The sequence below is a fragment of the Anomaloglossus baeobatrachus genome, chromosome 1 (genome assembly GCF_048569485.1).
Source record: "Anomaloglossus baeobatrachus isolate aAnoBae1 chromosome 1, aAnoBae1.hap1, whole genome shotgun sequence".
In the NCBI taxonomy this organism is placed as follows: Eukaryota; Metazoa; Chordata; class Amphibia; order Anura; family Aromobatidae; genus Anomaloglossus; species Anomaloglossus baeobatrachus.
In genome coordinates this window covers 272,084,331-272,110,923 of record NC_134353.1, presented here as the reverse complement: position 1 = coordinate 272,110,923, position 26,593 = coordinate 272,084,331, and the positions used below count along the sequence as shown (strand labels likewise).

At 43.0% G+C, this 26,593-nt stretch overlaps 1 protein-coding gene across 2 annotated transcripts in view; it reads left to right on the top strand.

Moving 5' to 3' along the window:
- PRSS12 (serine protease 12) overlaps positions 1-26,593 on the top strand; it is a 283,643-nt gene that overhangs the window by 238,365 nt on the left and 18,685 nt on the right. For both annotated transcript variants that reach the window (XM_075350102.1, XM_075350092.1), the window contains 2 exons: positions 72-147; positions 2,183-2,305. In XM_075350102.1, the coding sequence (XP_075206217.1) occupies positions 72-147; positions 2,183-2,305 (199 nt within the window). The remainder of the gene's footprint in view (positions 1-71; positions 148-2,182; positions 2,306-26,593) is intronic.

Genomic DNA, 26,593 nt, shown 5'->3' with positions numbered 1-26,593 from the left:
GGAGAACATATGAAATCCACTAATTGTTTCATAATGGTAATAACAATAATATTAATAATTTATTTCTACAGAATCCTCTCTTGCCTGTGGACATCGGTTGTTGCATCGACGTCCTAAACGTATAATTGGTGGGAGGAATTCTTTGCGGTAAGAGTTTTCTGTTTTACGACAGTACTAAGTTAAAGAAAATGCCAAAATAAACATGTTACCTTAGCATGGCATGAAGGTCCTAGATAGGATGTGAATATGTTTATGTGCTGTTAGCTAAGGGCACAAACACCGAAATGTTATGCACATATGTAATCCTATGCAGGTTAAGGGAAAATAAAGCCTATCTCACATCTAATGCACCAACACCCTACTGGTTCCTGTACAGACTAGTAGCCCTTGCTGCAAAGCACCCTAATGGCTCTTGCACAGACCGGAGTATCTCTAGTTGCACAATTAGAAACTCACAACATGTACCTGTCTGCTTAAAAGACTGTCAGGTTGTATAATGTACCTCTTTAGGAACCAGAGGGGAGTTTGCAAAGCACTGCAAACAAACATAAGGCAAGTGTGAAGAGGTAGATATGAATCAAAGTGAGGAAACATGAAAATTGTGCACAAATGGGCAAAGCTTAGGTTGTTAGGTGTAAAACTTCTAACAACCTAACAGAAAACTAAAGATAGGTGTAGGAAAGGCAAAAGAGAACACATGGAGAAGACAACACTGGTTCTACCTAAATCTCTTAGCTGCAGGGCTGGAACTCCTTAGTAGTCATCCACATAAAAATATAGTCAGCAGAGAATAGCTGAAATAAAAGAGTATAAATAGCATAGCCCCACTTCAGATGAGATAGAAAAGAGATAAATAAGCATTGAGAACACCTGTAATCGCAAACCAAAAGAATAGAAACAAAGGTAAAAAGACGCTCGGCATTTAGACGGGGACCAACCAGGCTGTGGCTCAGTTACAATAGGAAAACAACCATGCAGAACAAGGTCCCCGGATCAAGTCAAGGCTTGACAAGAAGATTATGGTTGATTTCTTTACTTGGTTCATTCACTGTATATAGTCTGCATTGGAGTAAAGGCTCAATTTAATATTTTATTCATTCATTTCTCCCCTTTGAACATTTGTGCCTAACATGTGTCACTTATATATCTCCAGTCAGGATGGATTCACTTTGGTATTTCTTTTAGCTTTTTTGTTCTTGAAATAAATGTCTCTGGAAATAAAACCATATGCTTTACCTTATTAAGTGAAATAGAAGATGATTAGGATGACTAATAAAAATATGATCAATTGTGCAATCACAAAAACATATGCTTTTGAAAAGAACAAAACATTTTTTTATGTTTTTACTCTAAGACAAGCGTAAAACATTAAGCATATGTGATTAAGAAGGTTTGACTATCGTATGCCCTTAAAGTCTGGAAATGTTGCAGAGACTATTCTGCTTAATGTTCTCCTAATTTTCATTTACTTTTATCTATGAGATGGCTAAGGGGTGTTACTCTGTCTATTTGGTCTCCTATTATAGACAGAGTAGTGATAGACAACCATCTTTATACCCAGGTACCTTATATCCAGGCACAGGTTCATGAAGAGGAAGGTGGAATATGGTTGATTTCCTAGGACAATTCTTTTGGTATATTTGTCATAGTTTTGGTTGCAGTATGACGTGCAATAGGATAAAAGTTACATTTTTTGTATTAGTTGTACTTTTTTGCACTTTTTTTGTGTTGTCCGACTACCTCAGACAACCCCACAACGCAATTTTCTGAAGGAAATTGGTTGGGTTGACTTTTTCTGGGTAATTACTGTCCTCTTTTTTTGGTAGACCTTTTTGTGCTTTTTCCTTCTCATCTGTAAAAATGTATGCTTGGACGATAACACCAGAACTAGTAGCAATCAGAGCTTTCTATATAGATTGACCATTTAAAAAAAGATATTTTCTTCCATTGCTAAAACTTTCTTCAGTGAAAAGAGTAAATTAAAGATTAAAAGTTCCTAAAGGGTTGAAAGATTTTCTGGGCAAACTTCATTTGTTATCAAGTACAACATTTCTCTACAAGTGGATGCATTTCCAGCTGCCTCTACACTGTTGATTATATAGAATCTCAGTAACAGCCTGTATTTTCCAGAATAGCATTTTCACCCAGTTTAATAAGAGGCCGTTATTTTTTTTCCACGCAGGGGCAGCTGGCCCTGGCAGGTAGCTCTGCGGCTGAAATCTTCTCACAGTGATGGAAGGTTGTTATGTGGAGCCACTCTCATTAGCAGCTGCTGGGTGCTCACTGCTGCTCATTGTTTTAAGAGGTAAGTTGGTAAATAGATCAGTGCATCTTTTTTTTATATACATATACAATAACTATATATTAAAATAACATTGTAGCAGAAAATATTTAGGACCCATAATCTGGTAACAATGGTACATAAGTCAAACCCTCAATCTTATTATATAAGAAGCGTGAGACTGTTCAGAAAAGGCTTTAGGCATTAAATAAGAAAGAAGTAGCAAGATACGAGAAATATGAAATGTGACAATGCAATCAGTGTAATGCCGGCCAGTAAAAGCAAAATATTACAAAGTGGAAAGAGAGAGAATGGAACTTAAGGCAATTTATCTTTTGCAATCACTTCTAATATTTATATAAAGTACAACCCAAGACCATGTCTGATGATACAAAAATATAATGGTCAATATGGATTCAACAGATGTCAAAGTTTACGGAACCGGGGATTCCCAGCCAGTCTCCCACGCTGGTACTTGCCAGGCTTCAAACTAAGTAATGTCTGCGATTCAACAGGCACAATGATTTCAGCATGGCCATCGACAAGTCAAAGTTTGTATATGCCAACCTTTTTTGCAATAAAACACACACACACATACTTACACACACACACACACACACACACACACACACACACACACACACACATACATACAGCGGGTGAAATGAGCATTGAATATGTCTCCAATTTGCTAAGTAAACATATTTTTAAAGGTTCAATTGACATGAATTTCTCAGCAGATGTCAATAACAACCCATCCAATCCACACAGGCAAAGAAATCAAACCATAGATGTCCATAATTTAAGTTATGTGTAATAATGAGAAATGACACATGGAAAAAGTATCCAACACATGAAGAAAAGAGGTGCAAAAACCCGTGAAAAGTCATGACATCAGCTGAAATCTATCAATAATTAGAACCTTGCCACTTAGCGAAAAAAATATCAGCTGGTTCAACTGATGGCCTGTAAAAAGATGTCTCATTATCAAAGTGCCACACAAAAAAAATCTCATGATAAGTAAAACCAGTGAGCTGACTCAAGAATTTCGCAACCTTGTTGTTGCAAAATTAACTGATAGCAGTGGTTAGAGAAAAAATTCTAAACTACTGAAGGTTCAAAGGTTTCAAAGAAAACAATAAGTAATGCATTCAACCCCCATGGCCTGTATGCACGCTCACCACAAAAGACTCAATTGTTGAAGAAAAAGCATGTGTAAGCACATTTAAAGTTTGCTCGCCAACATTTAGAAAAGCTTGTGAAATACTGGGAGAATATAGTCTGGTTACATGAGGCCAAAATTGAACTCTTTGGATGCCATGATACATACCACACCAGAAATATACATACTTAGAAAATTGGTGACATGTACAATACTTATTTCACTGGCTGTATATATTCAAAATTCAAGTTTGCCAGCTCCACCAATTTTTTTTTTAAATGTGATTACTATGAACTGAAAGTACTACACTTTCTCTGAAAAGGCTCGTATAACACATTGAGGTCTACTAGGACTGTATTCAACCAATTTCAAGCTTGTTAATGCAAACTCAGTATGACTTTTACTTATATGTCTATGGGTAAATGGATGATGACTATTTTTCACTGCACACTCTCTGTAACATTTATTGTTTTATTGCTTTCTCTACATGACTCTATTGCTAAGCGGTGAGCTGTGATGTTATCTCACTATTGAGATTCACCACAAAATGGCTACTGCTTTCCCTGCCTCAGCTTATATATAGGTTATGTTGGTACCTCCTGCTTTGCTGCACTATATCATGTGATGTGATAACTGCAAGCCATTTTATTAAAAATCGCCTGGTTACACCTGAAGTTCTGTGAATTTTTTGTCTGACTAATGGAATCTTATGCGGCACGGTGGCTCAGTGGTTAGCACTGCAGTCTTGCAGCGCTGGGGTCCTGGGTTCAAATCCCACCAAGGACACTATCTGCAAGGAGTTTGTATGTTCTCCCTGTGTTTGCGTGGGTTTCCTCCGGGTACTCCGGTTTCCTCCCACACGCCAAAGACATACTGATAGGGACTCTAGATTGTGAGCCCCAATGGGGACAGTGTTGCCAATGTATGTAAAGCGCTGTGGAATTAATAGCGCTATATAAATGAATAAAATTATTATTAATTATTAATTATTATGCAATGTGTGGGGATGGATATTTAGAATATTCACACAAGTTGAATTGTAAATTATTAAAATTTGCAGGTTCGGAAAACTACAATTTTTTTTATATGATTCACATTGTGTGAATTCGCTCATCTCGAATTTTTATACCTATGGAAAAAGTAAGCAACACTATACTAGCCTCATTGCCGGCGGCCGCAGGTACGTGGTTGTTCCTCATTCCTGCGCTGTCACACGTAGCGATGTGTGCTGCCGCAGGAACGACGAACAACATCGTACAAGCAGCAGCAACGATAATTGGGAATAGGAGAGCATGTCAATGATTCACGATTTTGAACAATTTTGCGACCTTTCTTGATCGCACGTAAGTATCACCCTTAACAACATCGCTAAAGCGGCCGGATGTGCGTCACAAATTCCGTGACCCCAACGAGATCGCTTGACCGATATTGTAGCGTGTAAAGCGGCCTTAAGTGTGTCAAGATTCTAATAAAAAAAAAAAATAAAGTGATTTTTTTTTTCACCCATCTATGAGATGTTTCAGCTCTTTTAAGTGGAGGACCAATTTCTAAGCCAGACATTGTTTGCATATCTATCTATACTTTATGTAAATTGTGTACAGTCATGGCCAAGTGTTCGCAATCTTGAAATTGTTCCAGAAAATGAAGTATTTTTCCCAGAAAATTATTGCCATTGCACGTTTGTCATACACATGTTTATTTCCTTTGTGTGTATTTGAGCAGCACAAAAAAATCAGAAAAAAGGAAAACTTGACATAATTTCACACAAACCTCCAAAACTGGGCCGGACAAAATTGTTGGCACCTTTCCAAAATTATGGGTAAACAATTTTGTTTCAATCGTGTGATGCTCGTTCAAACTCGCCTGTGTCAAGTAACAGGAGTGCACAATATGAAAAGAAGTTGACTCAATCTTTGCATTGTGTGTCTCTGTGTGCCACACTATGCATAAAGAACAGAAAGAAGAAGAAAACTGTCTGAGGACTTGACAACCAATTTTTTTACAAAAATATCAACTATCTCAAGACTACAAGCCCATCTCAAGACATCTTAATGTCCCTTTGTCCATGACGTGCAACATAATCAAGAAGTTTACAACCCATATCACTGTAGGTAATCTCCCTGGAATTGGACATCATAGAAAAAGAAATGAAAGATTGCAACTCATGTTAGCCCTGCTGATGGATAAGCAGCCCCAATCAAGTTCCAAAGAAATGAAGTTGTTCTGCAGGCTCTGGGTGTATCAGTGTCAGAACGAACTATCTTTTGACATTTGAATGAAAGAAACGCTATGGCAAGGGACCCAGGAGGACCCTACTGCTGACACAGAAACATAAAAGCTAGACTGCAGTTTGTCAAAATGTATGTGAGTAAGCTAAAATCCTTGTGGGAAAGTGTTTTGTAGACAGATGAGACCAAGATAGAGTTTTTTGGTAAAGCACATCATTCATTTGTTTACTGAAAACAGTATGAGGCCTACAAAGAAAATAACACACTACCTACAATCAAATATGGTGGAGGTTCAAAGATATTTTGGGGTTGTTTTGCTGCCTCTTGCAATTGGTGCCTTGATTGTGAGCAAGGCATCATGAGATCTGAAGATTAGCAAGGGATTTTGGGTTGCAATGTAGTGCTCAGCGTTAGAAAGCTGGATTTGCATCCTAAGTCATATTCAAGCAGGACAATGACCCCAAACATACTTCAAGAAGCCCCCAGAAATGGATGGAAACAAAGTTCTGGATAGTTCTGGCATGGCCAGCATTGAGTCAGGATCTAAATCCCATTGAACACATGTAAAGAGATCTTAAAATTGCTATTGGGAAAAGGAACCCTTCAAATATGAGAGACCTAGAGCAGTTTACAAAGAAGAGTGGTCCAAAATTACAGTTGAGAAATACAAAATGCTTGTTGATGGTTATAGAAAGTAATTGATTTGCTTTTGCTGTAAAATGCAACTAAGAAAATAGTAAAATTCTATTAGAAAAGCTAATACTGCACATGGAGTTAATAATAAGCACATTGAATAATGGCAGCTGTGTACAGAATACTATGTAACTGGAGTTTAAATGTGATAGGCTAATTCTGTACATAACCACATCCACAATTATAAGAGGCTGTTCACACTTATGTAACCAACTTATTTTCACAATTGTTTGTAGACTTTATAGAAAACCAAAAGCAAAAATCTATATACATTTGTTATAATTACAATCATATTGACCAGCAGCGTAAAGTTAATATGTCGTTTACATCACATGGTAAACAATGTAAAACCAAAAGCTTGCAATTGTCATTTTCTCCATTCCACCTTAAAAAAAATATTACAAATCTTTCAATTATATTCAGCGCCTCGCATAGCTATTCCACCTTCTTGGCATTTATTCTGTTTTGGTGCCTCACCTGGAATTCCAAATTTAAAACTCCAGTCAGCATAACTTTTCACCTACCTAAAGTCAATACTTTGTACAGCCTCTTCTTGCAACATTTAGAGCTGCAAGTCACTTTGGCTAAATCTATTTTAGCTTTCCACATCTTGCCGCTAGGATTTTTGGCCATTCCTTAAGGTAAAACTGCTCAAACTCCTTCAAGTTAGATGCTTTCCTCTGGTGAACAGCAATCTTCAAGTCTGACCACATATGCTCTATTAGATTAAGGCATGGTCATTGACATGGCCACTCCAATACATTTATACGCTTCCCCTTAAACCACCCTTTCAGTTATTGTCTTGTTGGACGATGACCCTCAGTTCCAGTCGCAAATTACTGACAAACTGAAAAGGTTTTGCTCAAGAATATCCCTGTATTTTGCATCATCTATTTTCTCCTCAACTTGGACCATTTTTGCTGCTGTTGCTGCTGAAAAACATTCCCACAGCATGATACTGCCACCACCATATTTCACTGTGTGGATGGTGTTCTTGGGGTAATGAGATGTGTTTGTCTGGCACTAAATATAATATTTACCTTGGTGACCAAAAAGTTCACTTTTGGCCTCATCTGACCACAGCACCTTCCTACATACATTTAGAGAGTGTCCCACAAGTCTTTTTTGTCAAAATCAATATGAGTCTGTATATTTTGGGCTGTAAGTAAAGGCTTTTTGTCCAGCCAGCTCTATGGAGTGTACAACCTATTGTGGTTGTAACTTCTTGAGGTTTCCCTTTGGTCTCTGTGTTTCTTTTCTGATTAATGTCCTCCTTGCCTGGGCTGACAGTTTTGGTGGGTGTCTATCTCTTGGCATGTTTATTGTGGTACCACGTTCTTTCCATGTGATGATAATGGATTTGATGGTGCTCCTGGGGATTATCTGAGATTGGGATATTTTTTTAGAACCTAACCTTGACTTGTACTTCTCAACTTCTCAGTAACTTTGTCTCTGACCTCTTTGGAGATCTTCTTGGTCTTTATGCTGTTGTTTGGTTAGTAGTGCCTTTTGCATAATGGTGTTGCAACCTCCATGGCCTTTTAGAAAAGGTGTGTGTATATATTGACAGACCATATGACACTTAGGTTTCACACAGGTGAACTTCTTTTCATTTATCATGTAACTTATGAAAGTAATTGCTTGCACCAGAACTTTTTAGATGCTTCATAGCCAATGGATGGGGGGAGGTATGAGGAATACCTATGCACATGGCAATTTTTATTTATTCTATCTCATGATGAATTTAATGTTTCTGTGTGTATTTTTCTCAATTCACTTCCCCAACTTAAACTATTTAGTGCTGATCCATCGCCCACAAATCAGATTACAAAAATATTTAAACAGGTTGTAGTGTAACAAAATAGGTGAAATGCCAAGGGGGTGAATACTTTCTCAAGGCACTGTATATACACATAAATATGCTGATAGGAAAAAACAAAGGACCAAAATATTGTGTCGTTAAAGCTTCATAATTAGACAAGATGGGAACATTATAATTCCTAAAACCATCATAACGCCTAAGAGACACAGCCATGTAAAAATATATTTCTTTTATGCTACTTTATATTATTTACTATTACACCCACCGATTATTCCCTTTCCCATTTACAAAGAATAGGGAAAAAATAGCTTTTATCAGCTATTAAGAGATTCATTTGGGACATTGAACTTCTCTGAGATCATGGAGAAAGTAGTGTGATCATCAATCGCTAATGTTTCAAGTCCCAGAAGCATACATATGTTGTGTGCCTGGCTACCAATCCCTGGAAATATTAGTAATGCCATTGAGCTATTCTGATTTGACAGCAACTATCACTGGAATGAAAACCACTGAACAATGATTTTGCTTGATAAATTAGATCAACAGAAAATGACAGCTCACATTTGCATCAAAATCTTACAATATCTTAAACAATGTTTAAGGCATGATGACAAACTAGTAGTTTAAAACCACTGTGCTCAGTTACCTCTTAGGCAACTTGAATACCACATTGGCTCAGATGTATCAATCTATATGTATAATGTTTTTATGGAAATACTGGCATATATTATGTGCACTTGATAGCCAAGGGGAGAAGAAGCTAACCATATTTATGAAATGTGATCTTTTTTTTTTTGTTTAAAAAGTCCTAAAAATGTAAAATGTTGCAGACCAGGTACTTTACACATTACTGAATGTGTATTCTGCAACATACAGTATTTGAGAAAATCCAACTTGAAAAATGTAAAGTTTACTTTATTCTGAAAGTTTTCTAAAAGGGGTTCTCTGAAAATGAGATAAAAGATGTCCCTGATATAATTCAAACTGAAGCCTGTCATAGTCACTTGTCAGTATGGGCTACAAACTGATGACTTTGTTCCCAAGACCTGTGAGTCAACTCACAAGAGCTGTATCACTAATATCTCAGTTAGTAGGGAGCACAGCTGTCATATGTGGAGAAATATATCTCGTCCTTTCTGAGTAAAAGGGGGGGTGGGGAGAATCTCCAGCTTCATCCTCCTCAAAGTTTAAGTGTTTTCCAATTGGCCACAGTTAGCCTCTGTGTACTTCTAGAAACTTATCAGACTGGCAGAATAAAAAGATGAAGCTGGCAATGTCCTTGACAACCACAGTGTGGGTTAAAACATATTTCTTTCCACATCACATTCTTACTCCTGCCTGCTGACTGAGGTATGTGCAACACAGCTCATGTCAGTAGAAACACTGGAACTGTAGGTCTTCAGTCTGCAGCCCATACTTACGAGTGACTAGGACTGGCTGCAGTTTGAATTATGTCAGGGACTTGATTTTATTTCATTCTTGGAGAATCCCTTTAAATGGCTTGTCCCATAAAGAACACATAACACTTATTTAAATATATGTTTTTTAGGGTTCTGACCAGAAAAACACTGACTGATCATAAGAATTGTGGGCGCTAAAGGCTGCTTTACACCTTACAATTTCTCGTGCGATCGCATTTGCGATCACACCCGCCCCCATCGTTTGTGCGGCACGGGCAATTTCTTGCCCGTGTCGCACAATGTTGTAACCCCCTGTCACACGTACTTACCTTCCAAACGACCTCGCTGTGGGCGGCGAACATCCACTTCCTGAAGGGGGAGGGACGTTCGGCGTCACAGCGACGTCACACAGTGGCTGGCCAATAGAAGCGGAGGGGCGGAGATGAGCGGGACCTGAATATCCTGCCCACCTCTTTGCTTCAACATTGCCAGTGGCCGCAGGTAAGCTGTGTTCATCGTTGCCGGGGTATCACACTGAGCAATGTGTGCTGCCCCAGGTACGATGAACAACAGGACATGCGATTTTTAGAAAATGAGCGGCGTGTCAGCGATGAACGAGAAGGTGAGTATTTCTGCTCGTTCATAGCTGTCACACGCTACGATATCACTAACAATGCCGGATATGCGTCACTTACGACGTGACCCTGCCAACATCTCGTTAGATATATCATAGCGTGTAAAGCCCGGTTAAGTTTCCTGTATGAATAGAGCAATAGGGGGCATTTGTGACCTTTGTACCATTCATTGTCTTGCTGGAATTGATCTTGCACACTACTTCGCTCTACAGGGGTTCTAAACCTTTACCCCTCCCAAGTTCTTAGGACCAGATCAGACTTTTATAATCTATCTTATACATAAGTGATAAATGTTGTTTATAAAACTACCATGCTTTTGGCATAGCCAAAAGTTGTCGTGCCGTGCCTTCAGTATAGAGCCTTACATCCTTCATGTACTGCTGTATAAGCGTCATATACTTTGGAACTATATACGATAAACAGATTCTTTTTCCAAATTGAAAACAAATATTATGACAGACGTAAAGTGTATATTATATTCATATAGTGATACATAATACATTGATGCTATTATATATTTAATATGGGTCATCACTTTTCATCAAATTCCATCATCAACTGGAAACACAGGAAATTCTTTCAACATTCTTGTAAAAGATACTTAGCTGGCTGACTTTTTATAAGGTGAATATGAAACAGATGTTCTGTTTTTGGTGGAAAATAAAAGTCTGTATCTAAAGAAGTTGTCTTCCATGTATTCTGCACTCGGTTGGTGTAATGCAGCCATTTATATTCCAGTACTTACACTACAGTCTAATACAATTTAGTTTTGTTCTAAGAGAAGCATTCGGAAACAAAATGAAGATCGCCATTGCATCTCTGAACAAATTCCAAACTTTTGTCACGCACATTACAGGAGCAAGGCCACATCTGCTAGCGGTATAGACATTCTGCTAGTTTCCAGTTAAAACAGTAAGACATTCTGCAATTACAAACTTGCTTTTCAATTGCTTTAGCTTTAATTGTATCCTTCCTCCTTTACAATATAGGAAATCTTTGCTAACATTTCTTCACTTCAAGGTGAAAAGTAGGACAACGTGAGACTAGCCAAAAAGTTTGTTAGAAACTATGGACACTGGTAAAATTTAATGTGTGACTCCAAATAGTGTGCGAATTATGGAGCAAAATTCCATAAAAATTAAAAAACTTTGACAGTATTAGTCTGTTTACATGCACTGGCAGGGGGCACACTCTTCTAACGTGTCACCGGCGCTCCCTCAAAGCGGACGTAAGACTTTCATTATGGTACACCTGAGAAAGCCAGCACATGGCTGGGGTTAAGAGTAAGTTCACAGTGTGTTTTTTGCGGCATTTTTGCGCGTTTTTCGGGTGCGTTTTTGCTCAGAAAACTGCATGAATTTGCTTCCCCAGCAAAGCCTATGAGTTTTCACTTTTGCTGTCTGCACACAGCGTTTTTTTTATCTGCATTTTTGTGGGCACCACAAAAACGCAGCATGTCAATTATTTTTGCGTTTCTCACTGCGTTTTCCACCCATTGAGTTCAATGAGATGTTCAAAAACGCAATGTAAACCGCAAATTTCAAATATAGCTGCATTTTAGTGCGTTTTTATGACTAAAAACGCAGCTATAAACGCAAGGGGTGGGTAGTTAAGTGACATGTACAGGAAGAGGATTCCTTCTGTCAATAAACACAGAAGCGTGAATCCTCCCGGTACCGCCACCGCTGCTTCCATTTCCTGCCCGGTGCCATGTCCGCTGCCGTGCAGAAGGTGGAAGCGGCTGCTAAATCAAAAGTGAACAGTAGAAACATCTCATACTCGCCTGTATGCAGACTCCCGGTGCCATGTCCGCTCCCAGCTCCTCTTCCTGGTACCGCCACCCCCGCTCTGGCTGTGTGCCGGCTCCCAGGCACGTACGATAGCTGCAGGACCTGGCGGTGATCACCTGATGCATCAGCTGATCATAAGTCTTGCGGTGACGCTGGATTTTACCGCCCGGCCAGCTATCAGCTGATGCTGTCAGGAGACTTCATCACTGATTACCGGCAGCTCCTGCAGTGGTTGGGCGGGAGTCAGGACGGACGTGTGTAGTTGTTTGTTTTTTTTGCACTGATGCATCAGCCTAGATTGTACAGCGAGCGAGTGCCAAGGGCCTCTTACCCGGCAGACAGGCCTGGGTGATCTCCGGAGTTCAGGTGAGAGCACCGGAGATCACCCCGGCCTGTCTGCAGCTGTCATGAACTGAACCGCAAGTGCCGGGGGATCAATCACTCGGCGCTCGCTGTAGGCTGCACTCTGGAGCTAAAGTGAGACCTCCGGAGTGCAGTGCAGGTACCTGAATCCAGGCCTGGCATTACTGGAGTTTCCTCCGGTAGTTAGTCCGATGCTGCACAGACGTTTGTAGTTTTTTTTGTTTTTTCCACTGATGCATCAGCTGATTGTATGAAAGCCGTTTATACAATCAGCTGATGTGTCATGTGATTCAGGCCTTGAACCTGATACATCATCTGATCTGTTTGCCTTCCAGCAAACTGATCAGATGATATTGGATCCGGATTGGACGGCACGGGACCCTTGACCCAGGATTACTGCGGAGAGGGGTTCTTTATTTCAATAAAGATGGAGTCACTAATTGTGTTGTGTTTTATTTCTAATAAAAATATTTTTCTGTATGTTTTTTTTTTATATTTACTAGAAATTCATGGTGGCCATGTCTAATATTGGCGTGACACCATGAATTTCGGGCTTAGGGCCAGCTAATAATACACAGCTAGCCCTAACCCCATTATTACCCAGCGAGCCACCTGGCATCTGCTCAGCTGGAAGAGTTGGATACAGTGCCAGAAGATGGCGCTTCTTTGAAAGCGCCATTTTCTGGGGTGGCTGCGGACTGCAATTCGCAGTGGGGGTGCCCAGAAAGCTTGGGCACCCTGCATTGCGGATTCCAATCCCCAGCTGCCTAGTTGTACCTGGCTGGACACAAAATTGGGCGAAGCCCACATCATTTTTTTTTTAATTATTTCATGAAATAATTAAAAAAAAGGGCTTACTTATATTTTTGGTTCCCAGCCGGGTACAAATAGGCAGCTGGGGGTTGGGGGCAGCCCGTACCTGCCTGCTGTACCCAGCTAGCATACAAACATATGGCGAAGCCCATGTCATTTTTTGGGGGGGGGGCAAAGAAATCCTGCATACAGTCCTGGAAGGAGGATGCTGAGCCTTGCAGTTCGGCAGCTGCTGTCTGCTCTCCTGCATACACTATTGGATGGAGGATGCTGAGCCTTGTGGTTCTGCAGCTGCTGTCTGCTCCCCTGCATCCACTAGTGGAAGGAGTATGCTGAGCCTTGTAGGTCTGCTCCCCCTGACTCTCCCTCCAGCATACAGTCCTGGATGGAGCATGCTGAGCCTTGTAGTTCTGCAGCTGTCTGCTCTCCTGCATACACTAGTGGAGAATGAAGAACATATTGAAGAAGGAAATGACATCAGACCTTTTTTTTCTTTTTTTTTTCAACAATCTTTAATGCAATGTTCACTGATAAAAAACGCATAAAAACGCAGTGAGCAAAAACGCAACAAAAAATGCACCAAAACGTGGTAAAACGCATGCGTTTTTGCCGCGTTTTTTTGCTGCGGGTGCATTTTTGTGCGGTTTTTGCGCAAAAAACGCACAAAAACGCAGCATCAAAAAAGTACAGTGTGTGAACTTAGCCTAAAAGTAGTGTGTGATTTCTTCTATATATGGCAATACTGTGTCACTGCTGTATATAGCAAAGCGATTGGATGATCTTGGGTACAGGTCCAATAAGTGAACTAACAAACACAGTGAAAATTAAAACTAAAATGGTTTAAAAATATATAAAAGTTCAAATTACTTGCCTTTTACACCTGTCAGGTGGCTTTTGTCAGTGGTTGACTGGCAGTTCAAAGATGGCTTTCAATAATAGACTTGGTGCAAGCTTCTCTATTTGCCAGAGTTCTGGGATTGCCCTGGCCTTCATCTATTAACCTCTATATAGAGATCTGGACTTACATAGGGGTCCTTGGGCAAATGCCACAGAGTCAGGTACTATTCGGTGGTTCAAGGGGGCAAGAAAGATAGTCATGTAGCCAGGTCAAAACCATGAGGGCAGCAAAGATAAAAAAAATTGTCATGCTGGAGAAGGATCAATAAACTAGCCAATAAAATGTATTCATTTGATGTATTTCATCTGTTATGGATTTCAGGTGATTTAATGCCGCCCTTAGTTTAGAGGTAAGTCTATGACTTAGGCCCCCTTCACACGTCCGGGTCTCCGGTATGTGTTTGGTCTGTTTCCTCACGTGCCGAAGACACGGGCACACATAGACCCATTAAATGTTTTTCCATGGACCGTGTGTCCGAGTGGAGCATACGTGTGCTTGTGTGCTCCACACGTAGACATGTCAGTTTTTCTCTGGCATCACGGGTGTCACATGGACCACACACGGACCGCATGGATGTGATCCATGTGACACAGACCGGAAAAAACACACGTGCCTGTGAAATAAAAAGAATTTCTATACTCACCTTCTCCAGCACTGCTGTCTCTGCCGTTGCTGTCACTTGCTTCCGACCCCCGCTCATTATGCTCTTCGCATATTCACTCCACTGCGGGCCTGAAGCAGCAGAAGCGGGGAGTCAGCAGTGCTAGAGACCGTAGATCAGCACCACGGACACCAACACCAGGGACAGGTAAGTAGAAAGTTCCCGTTCTCCGTGTGTTATCATGGATGCATACAGAGAAAACACGTGTGCCATAAACATGGCACAAGGAGGGCAATACGGGGGCCTAAGATGGTTTTTAGGCCTTCACATACATTAACTTTTTGAACTTTTAAACTTTTTTGTCTATTTTTCAGAAACATTATTACTTCACCTGCATATTATTTTTCTGGTAGATTTCTCTAATTTGTATCCTTCAACATAAGGCAAATTCATCAATATAAATGTGGGCCCTTATTTCTTTGTTAAAGTGTTCTGACATCACATTTGGCTGTATTCCTAATTGATTTTGCCAGAGAATGTTTATAACAATGCCACTTAAACAGTCATATCATACTATGATACCATATCAGAAAAATATTTATCTAAAAATGATGCTAAACCAGTCTCAGAAGAGGTTCTGTTCTTCATCTACGCTGTTGACTAAAATATATATTTGAACTATGGTAAATAAGACAGTTTTGGTCTCAGGAAAGCTATTAGATTACTGGACTTTTACTAGTTACCTGATTAAGTTTTGTGAATGACCTAAAGGGAACCTGTCACCAGGTCTTTCCCATATAAACTGCGGCCACCACCAGTAAGCACTTATATACGGCATTCTAGTACTGTTTTATAAACAGTAAATACACGGCTATATCAAGTATACACCGGGGGAATACCTACATAGTACCTCCCGGGAAAGTGCCAACTTCAAAGGAATACATTGTAAACAAAGAGGACAAGAAGAATACGGTACAAAAATTGTATGCAAAAATAGTACAAATTTTATTAGAGTAAAAAATGATGTATATATAAATATATTGGGAAAAAGACCCAGAACAATAAGGTCACAATTGGTGTGGACAGATTAAGGAGATAAAATCAGAGACATGGTACATAATAGAAATACCCATACCACAGCCCATTTGCAATTAATGTTGCGTGTAACCCAAGTTAATAGAATTGAATCAATTCATGCAAAAAGATGTAATTGCCTCAGAATGTATATAGGGGGAAAAAAAAGGTGATGTTCCTCGAAAAAGCTCCTTGCGAAACGGACGTCGGGGCCTCCACCCACCACCCCCCACTTGCAGCCTCCACCAGGTATTGGGTTACTTTATTGTACTTTGGTGTTTGTGACATATTGAGACTTTTTAGTATACTTAATCCGGATTCTCCTCGTTACCACAAATACCCCTTCTTATACAAGGGTTCTATTTCTTCCCTTTGGTATTCCTTGTTTATACAGGTTTATACATTTGGGTTATATAGTCCTCATTATCCTGGGATTCCCCTTTAGGTATCCCCTGATACACAGATATACCCTTCTGGGTCATATACTTTAACTTGGGCCTGTGATTGTCCCTTTGGGTTTTCCCTGTTACACAGGTTTATACACCTATGTTAGGACTAGAGTTGAGCGCGGTTCGTGGTTCGTGGTTCTCCAGTTCTAGGCTCGAGTGATTTTGGGGCATGTTCTAGATCGAACTAGAACTCGAGCTTTTTGCAAAAGCTCGATAGTTCTAGAAACGTTCGAGAACGGTTCTAGCAGCCAAAAAACAGCTAAATCATAGCTTGGTTTCTGCTGTAATTATTTATTATTATTATTATTTATTATTATAGCGCCATTTATTCCATGGCGCTTTACAAGTGAAAGAGGGTATACGTACAACAAATCATTAACAGTACAAGACAGACTGGTATAGGAGGAGAGAGGACCCTGCCCGCGAGGGCTCACAGTCTACAGGGAATGGGTGATGGTACAATAGGTGAGGACAGAGCTGGTTGCGCAGTGGTCTACTGGGCTGAGGGCTATAATAGTGTAAGTCACTCTGTGAATCAAACTATTATCACATTTCAGTGTATAGTGTGCGTGAACAGCGCCTTCAGATCACTGCTGTTTCTATAATGGCGATCGCCATTTTTTTTTTTTTTTTTCTTGTCTTCCTTCCCTAAGCGCGCGCGTCTTGTGGGGCGGGCCAGCATGTCAGCCAATCACAGACACACACACAGCTAAGTGGACTTTGAGCCAGAGAAGCAACGGCATGTGTGATAGGATCTGCATGTCACATGTCCCTGCATTATAAAACCGGACATTTTCTTCACGGACGCCATTATCTGCCTTCTGCGTCTTTGGTGTCAGACATCACTGTCGCAGCTCCGTCTTGAGTCCTATCGCTGATACAGCTGTATGCGCTGCATACACAGCGTTAGACAGCATAGGGAGAGCACTTTATAGCAGTCCTTTTAAGGGCTCAAACCGGCAGGGTCAGAGTTAAGGTGACAGGTCCTGAAAACAGCGCCAGCGTCTGTGCAGCCAAGGTCAGGGATTTCCTCCCTGCATTTCACCATTAGGAGGGAATAGAAAGGCAGGCTTCCATTCCTCTACCCAGAGCACCACAATCCTGCCACTGTACCCTCTTGTCCTCTGCACACTCCAACTCATAACTAAGCCATTATACTAGCAAACACTCAGTGTACCTAGTGGCATCCTATCTGTGGCTATTGGACTTTGCTATAGTCCCACTAGTGCAAAGACATTTGCAGAGCACGTCTGCCTGCATTGCACACTACAACTAATTATAACTAAGCCATTATACTAGCAAACACTCAGTGTACCTAGTGGCATCCTATACGTGGCTATTGGACTTTGCTATAGTCCCACTAGTGCCAAGACATTTGCAGAGCGCATCTGCCTGCGTTGCACACTCCAACTAATTATAACTAAGCCATTATACTAGCAAACACTTAGTGTACCTAGTGGCATCCTATACGTGGCTATTGGACTTTGCTATAGTCCCACTAGTGCCAAGACATTTGCAGAGCGCATCTGCCTGCGTTGCACACTCCAACTAATTATAACTAAGCCATTATACTAGCACACACTCAGTGTACCTAGTGGCATCCTATACGTGGCTATTGGACTTTGCTATAGTCCCACTAGTGCCAAGACATTTGCAGAGCGCATCTGCCTGCGTTGCACACTCCAACTAATTATAACTAAGCCATTATACTAGCACACACTCAGTGTACCTAGTGGCATCCTATACGTGGCTATTGGACTTTGCTATAGTCCCACTAGTGCCAAGACATTTGCAGAGCGCATCTGCCTGCGTTGCACACTCCAACTAATTATAACTAAGCCATTATACTAGCACACACTCAGTGTACCTAGTGGCATCCTATACGTGGCTATTGGACTTTGCTATAGTCCCACTAGTGCCAAGACATTTGCAGAGCGCATCTGCCTGCGTTGCACACTCCAACTAATTATAACTAAGCCATTATACTAGCACACACTCAGTGTACCTAGTGGCATCCTATACGTGGCTATTGGACTTTGCTATAGTCCCACTAGTGCCAAGACATTTGCAGAGCGCATCTGCCTGCGTTGCACACTCCAACTAATTATAACTAAGCCATTATACTAGCAAACACTTAGTGTACCTAGTGGCATCCTATACGTGGCTATTGGACTTTGCTATAGTCCCACTAGTGCCAAGACATTTGCAGAGCGCATCTGCCTGCGTTGCACACTCCAACTAATTATAACTAAGCCATTATACTAGCAAACACTTAGTGTACCTAGTGGCATCCTATACGTGGCTATTGGACTTTGCTTTAGTCCCACTAGTGCCAAGACATTTGCAGAACGCATCTGCCTGCGTTGCACACTCCAACTAATTATAACTAAGCCATTATACTAGCACACACTCAGTGTACCTAGTGGCATCCTATACGTGGCTATTGGACTTTGCTATAGTCCCACTAGTGCCAAGACATTTGCAGAGCGCATCTGCCTGCGTTGCACACTCCAACTAATTATAACTAAGCCATTATACTAGCAAACACTTAGTGTACCTAGTGGCATCCTATACGTGGCTATTGGACTTTGCTTTAGTCCCACTAGTGCCAAGACATTTGCAGCACGTCTGCCTGCGTTGCACACTCCAACTAATTATAACTAAGTTACATTGTCAGGGATATTTATTCTTTATTATTCTGCTGTTAATAAAGCTAGACCACCACTGCAATCTTCACCACCTCTCAATTTTTACTACCACATTTTCAGTCCACAATCTTGTCGCAATCAACATGAGTGGCAAAATGACAGATGCTGGTGGAAAGGGGAAGAGGCGTGGTGGAAAAGGCAAAAAAGGTTTTGTCAGTGGGGAAGGTGGCAAAGCTCCATTATCATCTGCTGCAGATAGACCATCTACTAGCAAAAGTAAGATGTCTACTACTTATTGTGGACAATCCGATGTGCTCCCTTTTTTACGGACACGAACAAGAGGAACAAAGGTAGATGATGGGCAAAAAAGGAAAATGCTTGAATGGATCTCAAGTGGTCCAACAAGTGCCCTCTCAGCCACTTCAAGTACCGCATCCAAAAAACACCAGTCCTCTGAGTTGTCATCCCAATCACACTTGATTTCTCCCAGCTCTGAAGTCTCCATCAGCCCTGCACAGTATGGTGGAACTGAGATGGCTGAGTCTGCAGAGCTGTTCAGTCACACTATAGCCTGGGAATCAGAGGTCTGCTCCCAAGCTACAGTGAGTACAGAACAGGAAATGGTCTGCAGTGATGCCCAGAACCTTTGTGACTCTGATTCAGGCCGTGAGGACCAAGTTTCTGAGCATAATGTTGACCCTTTGTCACAAACTGTAACACCTGTGGTTATAGACAATGAGGAACATACTGATGAAGATGAGACGCAGATACCCGATTGGGATGACAACTTAAATATTCGGTCAGGGCAAGAAGAGGCTCGGTCTGAGGGGGAGGGGAGTGCAAACACAACAATTGATGATGACGTTCTAGATCCCACCTACTGTCAACCCCCAGTCAGGCACTCGAGGAGGTCAACAGAGGCGGTGGAGGAGGATGCAACCGACGACGAAGTTACCTTGCGCCTTCCTGGACAGAGTCGGAGCACTGGTAGCACGTCTACAACTGCATCCTCAGCCACCACTCTGCCTATGAGCATTATTCGGGGTGGATCAACAGGTCGCATGGCCTCTAAGCCTTGCCTAGCCTGGTCCTTTTTTCACATCGAAAAAGATCGCCCAACTCATGTGATATGTAACATTTGTCATGATTCTGTTAGTAGAGGTCAAAACCTCAGCAGTTTGACAACTTCTTCCATGAATCGTCACATGACTAAATATCATAAGTCCCGGTGGGAAGCTCACCGTGCTGCAATGCGGCCTAGCGGAGCGAACCATCCACCGCCCGCCCCTTCCAGTGCATCCGCGCGCTCTTCATCTTCTAGGACTGTGGGGACAGCTGTCACACCTGTTTTTCCACGCAAAACTTCCACCACTGTAACCGCAACAGGCAGTTTGCTTGTAAGGTCGTCAGTTGGTTTGGAAGGGGAAACAAGTGAGTGTGTACAGCTCTCTCAGACATCGATAGCACCAACGTTGGATGAAGGCAACATCATGTCTCCGCCTGCACTTTCCTCACAAAACTGCATTTTTCCAGGGACACCCTACTCAACACCGTCTACACACAGCAGCCAGATCTCTGTCCCTCAGATGTGGTCAAATAAAAGGCCACTTCCTCCGACCCATGACAAAGCTAAGAGGTTGACTCTATCCCTCTGTAAGCTGTTGGCTACCGAAATGCTGCCTTTCCGCCTAGTGGACACACAGGATTTTAGAGACCTTATGTCTGTCGCTGTGCCCCAGTACCAGATGCCTAGTCGCCACTACTTCTCTAAGAAAGGTGTGCCCGCGCTACACCAGCATGTCGCACACAACATCACCGCTTCCTTGAGAAACTCTGTGTGTGAACGGGTGCATTTCACCACCGATACTTGGACCAGTAAGCATGGACAGGGACGTTACATGTCGCTGACTGGGCACTGGGTAACTATGGTGATAGATGGTGAAGGGTCTGCTGCACAAGTCTTGCCGTCCCCACGACTTGTGTGTCAATCCTCTGTCTGTCCAAGTTCCGCCACTGCTTCTGCATCCTCCACCTCATCTGGGTCCTCCACCTCCGCCCCAAGCCTGCCTGGTCAGGCCACCAGCGTTCTCACTGCGCAGAAGGAATCACGCACCCCTCATTACTATGCTGGCAGCAGAGCGCAACGGCATCAGGCGGTCTTTAGCTTGACATGTCTTGGTAATAAGAGTCACACAGCTGAGGAGTTGTGGTCAGCTCTGCGGTCCGAGTTTAATAAATGGTTGTCTCCACTCAACCTGCAGCCTGGTAAGGCCGTGTGCGACAATGCTGCAAACCTGGGTGCGGCCCTTCGCCTGGGCAAGGTGACACACGTACCTTGTATGGCTCACGTGTTGAACCTTGTCGTGCAGCAATTTTTAACACACTATCCCGGCCTAGATGGCCTTCTGAACAGGGCACGAAAACTGTCTGCTCACTTCCGCCGTTCAAGCGCCGCAGCTGAGTGACTTGCATCGCTCCAGAAGTCTTTCGGCCTGCCGGTTCATCGCCTGAAATGCGATGTGGCGACACGCTGGAATTCAACTCTCCACATGTTACAGCGACTGTGGCAGCACCGCAGGGCCCTGGTGCAATACGTCATGACGTATAGCCTGGGCCAACGAGATGCAGAGGTGGGGCAGATCACCCTGATGGAGTGGTCTCAGATCAAGGACCTATGCACCCTTCTGCACAGTTTCGACATGGCGACGAATATGTTTAGCGCTGACAATGCCATTATCAGCATGACGATTCCAGTCATTTACATGCTGGAGCACACGCTAAACACTATTCGGAGTCAGGGGGTGGGACAACATGAAGGGGAGGAACTACAGGAGGATTCATATGCGCAAGGGACAACAACATCACCAAGGTCCAGACGTTCATCATCACCAACGCAGCAGGCATGGGACCAAGGGGGACAGGGATCGACAAGGGCGCATAGTAGCAGGCGAAATGTTGAGCAAGGTGCAGGAGAACATGAAGAAATGGAGGACGAACTGTCCATGGACATGGAAGACTCAGCGGATGAGGGAGACCTTGGTCAAATTTCAGTTGAAAGAGGTTGGGGTCAGATGTCAGAGGAAGAAAGAACGGGTAGCACCTCTATGCCACAAACACAGCGTGGACTTGGTCCGCATGGCTGCGCAAGACACATGAGTGCCTTTTTGTTGCACTACCTCCAACATGACAGTCGTATTGTCAAAATTAGAAGTGATGATGACTATTGGATTGCCACACTATTAGATCCCCGGTACAAGTCCAAATTTTGTGACATAATTCCAGCCATAGAAAGGGACGCACGTATGCAGGAGTATCAGCAGAAGCTGTTACTAGATCTTAGCTCGGCTTTTCCACCAAACAACCGTGCAGGTGCAGGGAGTGAATCTCCCAGTTGTAACTTGACAAACATGGGACGGTCTCGTCATCTTCAACAGTCTACCCGTACCAGTAGGACCGTATCTGGTGCCGGTAACAGCAATTTTATGGAATCTTTTCATAATTTTTTTAGACCCTCTTTTGCAAGGCCACCAGAGACAACAAGTCTGACACATAGTCAACGGCTGGAGAGGATGATACAGGAGTATCTCCAAATGAACATCGATGCCATGACTGTGCAACTGGAGCCTTGCTCCTTTTGGGCTTCAAACCTAGAAAAATGGCCAGAGCTCGCAACTTACGCCTTGGAGATTTTGTCGTGTCCAGCTGCCAGCGTTGTCTCTGAACGTGTATTCAGTGCTGCTGGGTGTGTGCTGACAGATAAGCGCACGCGTCTGTCCAGTGACAATGTGGACAGACTGACGTTCATCAAAATGAACAAGTCATGGATCCAGAAGGAATTTACTACCCCTGTGTCATCCTGGGGAGAGTAAATGCTTGTTGATTTGGAATGTGCTTGATGCAAATCAAAACATCCTGTTTGCAACTAGGGCACAAGTGCTGCCACTGAATGGGTGGGTGTGTGGGGCCCAATTTTTGGAAAAAAAGGGAGACTCCGCTTGGAGTAACCCTTGCTTACATTGTTTTTAAAAGAAGCCAAGATGAACAGAGCTGGGATCAGGAAAGACTTTGCTACCTACCCTGGTGTCATCCTGGGGACGGTTAATTATGGCGTATTTTTGAATGTGCTTGATGCAAATCTAGCTGTGAAGTGTACAACTGGGGCACAACTGCTGCCACTGAATGGGTGGGTGTGTGGGGCCCAATTTTTGGAAAAAAAGGGAGACTCCGCTTGAAGTAACCCTTGCTTGCTGTGTTTTTAAAAGAAGCCAAGATGAACAGAGCTGGGATCAGGAAAGACTTTGCTACCTACCCTGGTGTCATCCTGGGGACGGTTAATTATGGCGTATTTTTGAATGTGCTTGATGCAAATCTAGCTGTGAAGTGTACAACTGGGGCACAACTGCTGCCACTGAATGGGTGGGTGTGTGGGGCCCAATTTTTGGAAAAAAAGGGAGACTCCGCTTGGAGTAACCCTTGCTTGCTGTGTTTTTAAAAGAAGCCAAGATGAACAGAGCTGGGATCAGGAAAGACTTTGCTACCTACCCCGGTGTCATCCTGGGGACGGATAAGAATGACGTATTTTTGAATGTGCTTGATGCAAATCTAGCTGTGAAGTGTACAACTGGGGCACAACTGCTGCCACTGAATGGGTGGGTGTGTGGGGCCCAATTTTTGGAAAAAAAGGGAGACTCCGCTTGGAGTAACCCTTGCTTGCTGTGTTTTTAAAAGAAGCCAAGATGAACAGAGCTGGGATCAGGAAAGACTTTGCTACCTACCCCGGTGTCATCCTGGGGACGGATAAGAATGACGTATTTTTGAATGTGCTTGATGCAAATCTAGCTGTGAAGTGTACAACTGGGGCACAACTGCTGCCACTGAATGGGTGGGTGTGTGGGGCCCAATTTTTGGAAAAAAAGGGAGACTCCGCTTGGAGTAACCCTTGCTTGCTGTGTTTTTAAAAGAAGCCAAGATGAACAGAGCTGGGATCAGGAAAGACTTTGCTACCTACCCCGGTGTCATCCTGGGGACGGATAAGAATGACGTATTTTTGAATGTGCTTGATGCAAATCTAGCTGTGAAGTGTACAACTGGGGCACAACTGCTGCCACTTAATGGGTGGGTGTGTGGGGCCCAATTTTTGGAAAACAAGGGAGACTCCGCTTGGAGTAACCCTTGCTTGATGTGTTTTTAAAAGAAGCCAAGATGAACAGAGCTGGGATCAGGAAAGACTTTGCTACCTACCCCGGTGTCATCCTGGGGACGGATAAGAATGACGTATTTTTGAATGTGCTTGATGCAAATCTAGCTGTGAAGTGTACAACTGGGGCACAACTGCTGCCACTGAATGGGTGGGTGTGTGGGGCCCAATTTTTGGAAAAAAAGGGAGACTCCGCTTGGAGTAACCCTTGCTTGCTGTGTTTTTAAAAGAAGCCAAGATGAACAGAGCTGGGATCAGGAAAGACTTTGCTACCTACCCCGGTGTCATCCTGGGGACGGATAAGAATGACGTATTTTTGAATGTGCTTGATGCAAATCTAGCTGTGAAGTGTACAACTGGGGCACAACTGCTGCCACTGAATGGGTGGGTGTGTGGGGCCCAATTTTTGGAAAAAAAGGGAGACTCCGCTTGGAGTAACCCTTGCTTGCTGTGTTTTTAAAAGAAGCCAAGATGAACAGAGCTGGGATCAGGAAAGACTTTGCTACCTACCCCGGTGTCATCCTGGGGACGGATAAGAATGACGTATTTTTGAATGTGCTTGATGCAAATCTAGCTGTGAAGTGTACAACTGGGGCACAACTGCTGCCACTGAATGGGTGGGTGTGTGGGGCCCAATTTTTGGAAAAAAAGGGAGACTCCGCTTGGAGTAACCCTTGCTTGCTGTGTTTTTAAAAGAAGCCAAGATGAACAGAGCTGGGATCAGGAAAGACTTTTCTACCTACCCCGGTGTCATCCTGGGGACGGATAAGAATGACGTATTTTTGAATGTGCTTGATGCAAATCTAGCTGTGAAGTGTACAACTGGGGCACAACTGCTGCCACTGAATGGGTGGGTGTGTGGGGCCCAATTTTTGGAAAAAAAGGGAGACTCCGCTTGGAGTAACCCTTGCTTGATGTGTTTTTAAAAGAAGCCAAGATGAACAGAGCTGGGATCAGGAAAGACTTTGCTACCTACCCCGGTGTCATCCTGGGGACGGATAAGAATGGCGTATTTTTGAATGTGCTTGATGCAAATGTAGCTGTGAAGTGTACAACTAGGGCACAACTGCTGCCACTGAAGGGGTGGGTGTGTGTGGTGCCCAATTTTTGGAAAAAAGGGAGACTCCGCTTGGAGTAACCCTTGCTTACATTGTTTTTAAAAGAAGCCAAGATGAACAAGTCATGGGTTAGCAAAGACTTTGCTACCTACCCCGGTGTCATCCTGGGGATGGATAAGAATGGCGTATTTTTGAATGTGCTTGATGCAAATGTAGCTGTGAAGTGTACAACTAGGGCACAACTGCTGCCACTGAAGGGGTGGGTGTGTGTGGGGCCCAATTTTTGGAAAAAAAGGAGAATCCGCTTGGAGTAACCCTTGCTTGCTGTGTTTTTAAAAGAAGCCAAGATGAACAGAGCTGGGATCAGGAAAGACTTTGCTACCTACCCCGGTGTCATCCTGGGGACGGATAAGAATGACGTATTTTTGAATGTGCTTGATGCAAATCTAGCTGTGAAGTGTACAACTGGGGCACAACTGCTGCCACTGAATGGGTGGGTGTGTGGGGCCCAATTTTTGGAAAAAAAGGGAGACTCCGCTTGGAGTAACCCTTGCTTGCTGTGTTTTTAAAAGAAGCCAAGATGAACAGAGCTGGGATCAGGAAAGACTTTGCTACCTACCCCGGTGTCATCCTGGGGACGGATAAGAATGACGTATTTTTGAATGTGCTTGATGCAAATCTAGCTGTGAAGTGTACAACTGGGGCACAACTGCTGCCACTGAATGGGTGGGTGTGTGGGGCCCAATTTTTGGAAAAAAAGGGAGACTCCGCTTGGAGTAACCCTTGCTTGATGTGTTTTTAAAAGAAGCCAAGATGAACAGAGCTGGGATCAGGAAAGACTTTGCTACCTACCCCGGTGTCATCCTGGGGACGGATAAGAATGGCGTATTTTTGAATGTGCTTGATGCAAATGTAGCTGTGAAGTGTACAACTAGGGCACAACTGCTGCCACTGAAGGGGTGGGTGTGTGTGGGGCCCAATTTTTGGGAAAAAGGGAGACTCCGCTTGGAGTAACCCTTGCTTACATTGTTTTTAAAAGAAGCCAAGATGAACAAGTCATGGGTCAGCAAAGACTTTGCTACCTACCCCGGTGTCAATCTGGGGATGGATAAGAATGGCGTATTTTTGAATGTGCTTGATGCAAATGTAGCTGTGAAGTGTACAACTAGGGCACAACTGCTGCCACTGAAGGGGTGGGTGTGTGTGGGGCCCAATTTTTGGAAAAAAGGGAGACTCCGCTTGGAGTAACCCTTGCTTGATGTGTTTTTAAAAGAAGCCAAGATGAACAGAGCTGGGATCAGGAAAGACTTTGCTACCTACCCCGGTGTCATCCTGGGGACGGATAAGAATGACGTATTTTTGAATGTGCTTGATGCAAATCTAGCTGTGAAGTGTACAACTAGGGCACAACTGCTGCCACTGAAGGGGTGGGTGTGTGTGGGGCCCAATTTTTGGAAAAAAGGGAGACTCCGCTTGGAGTA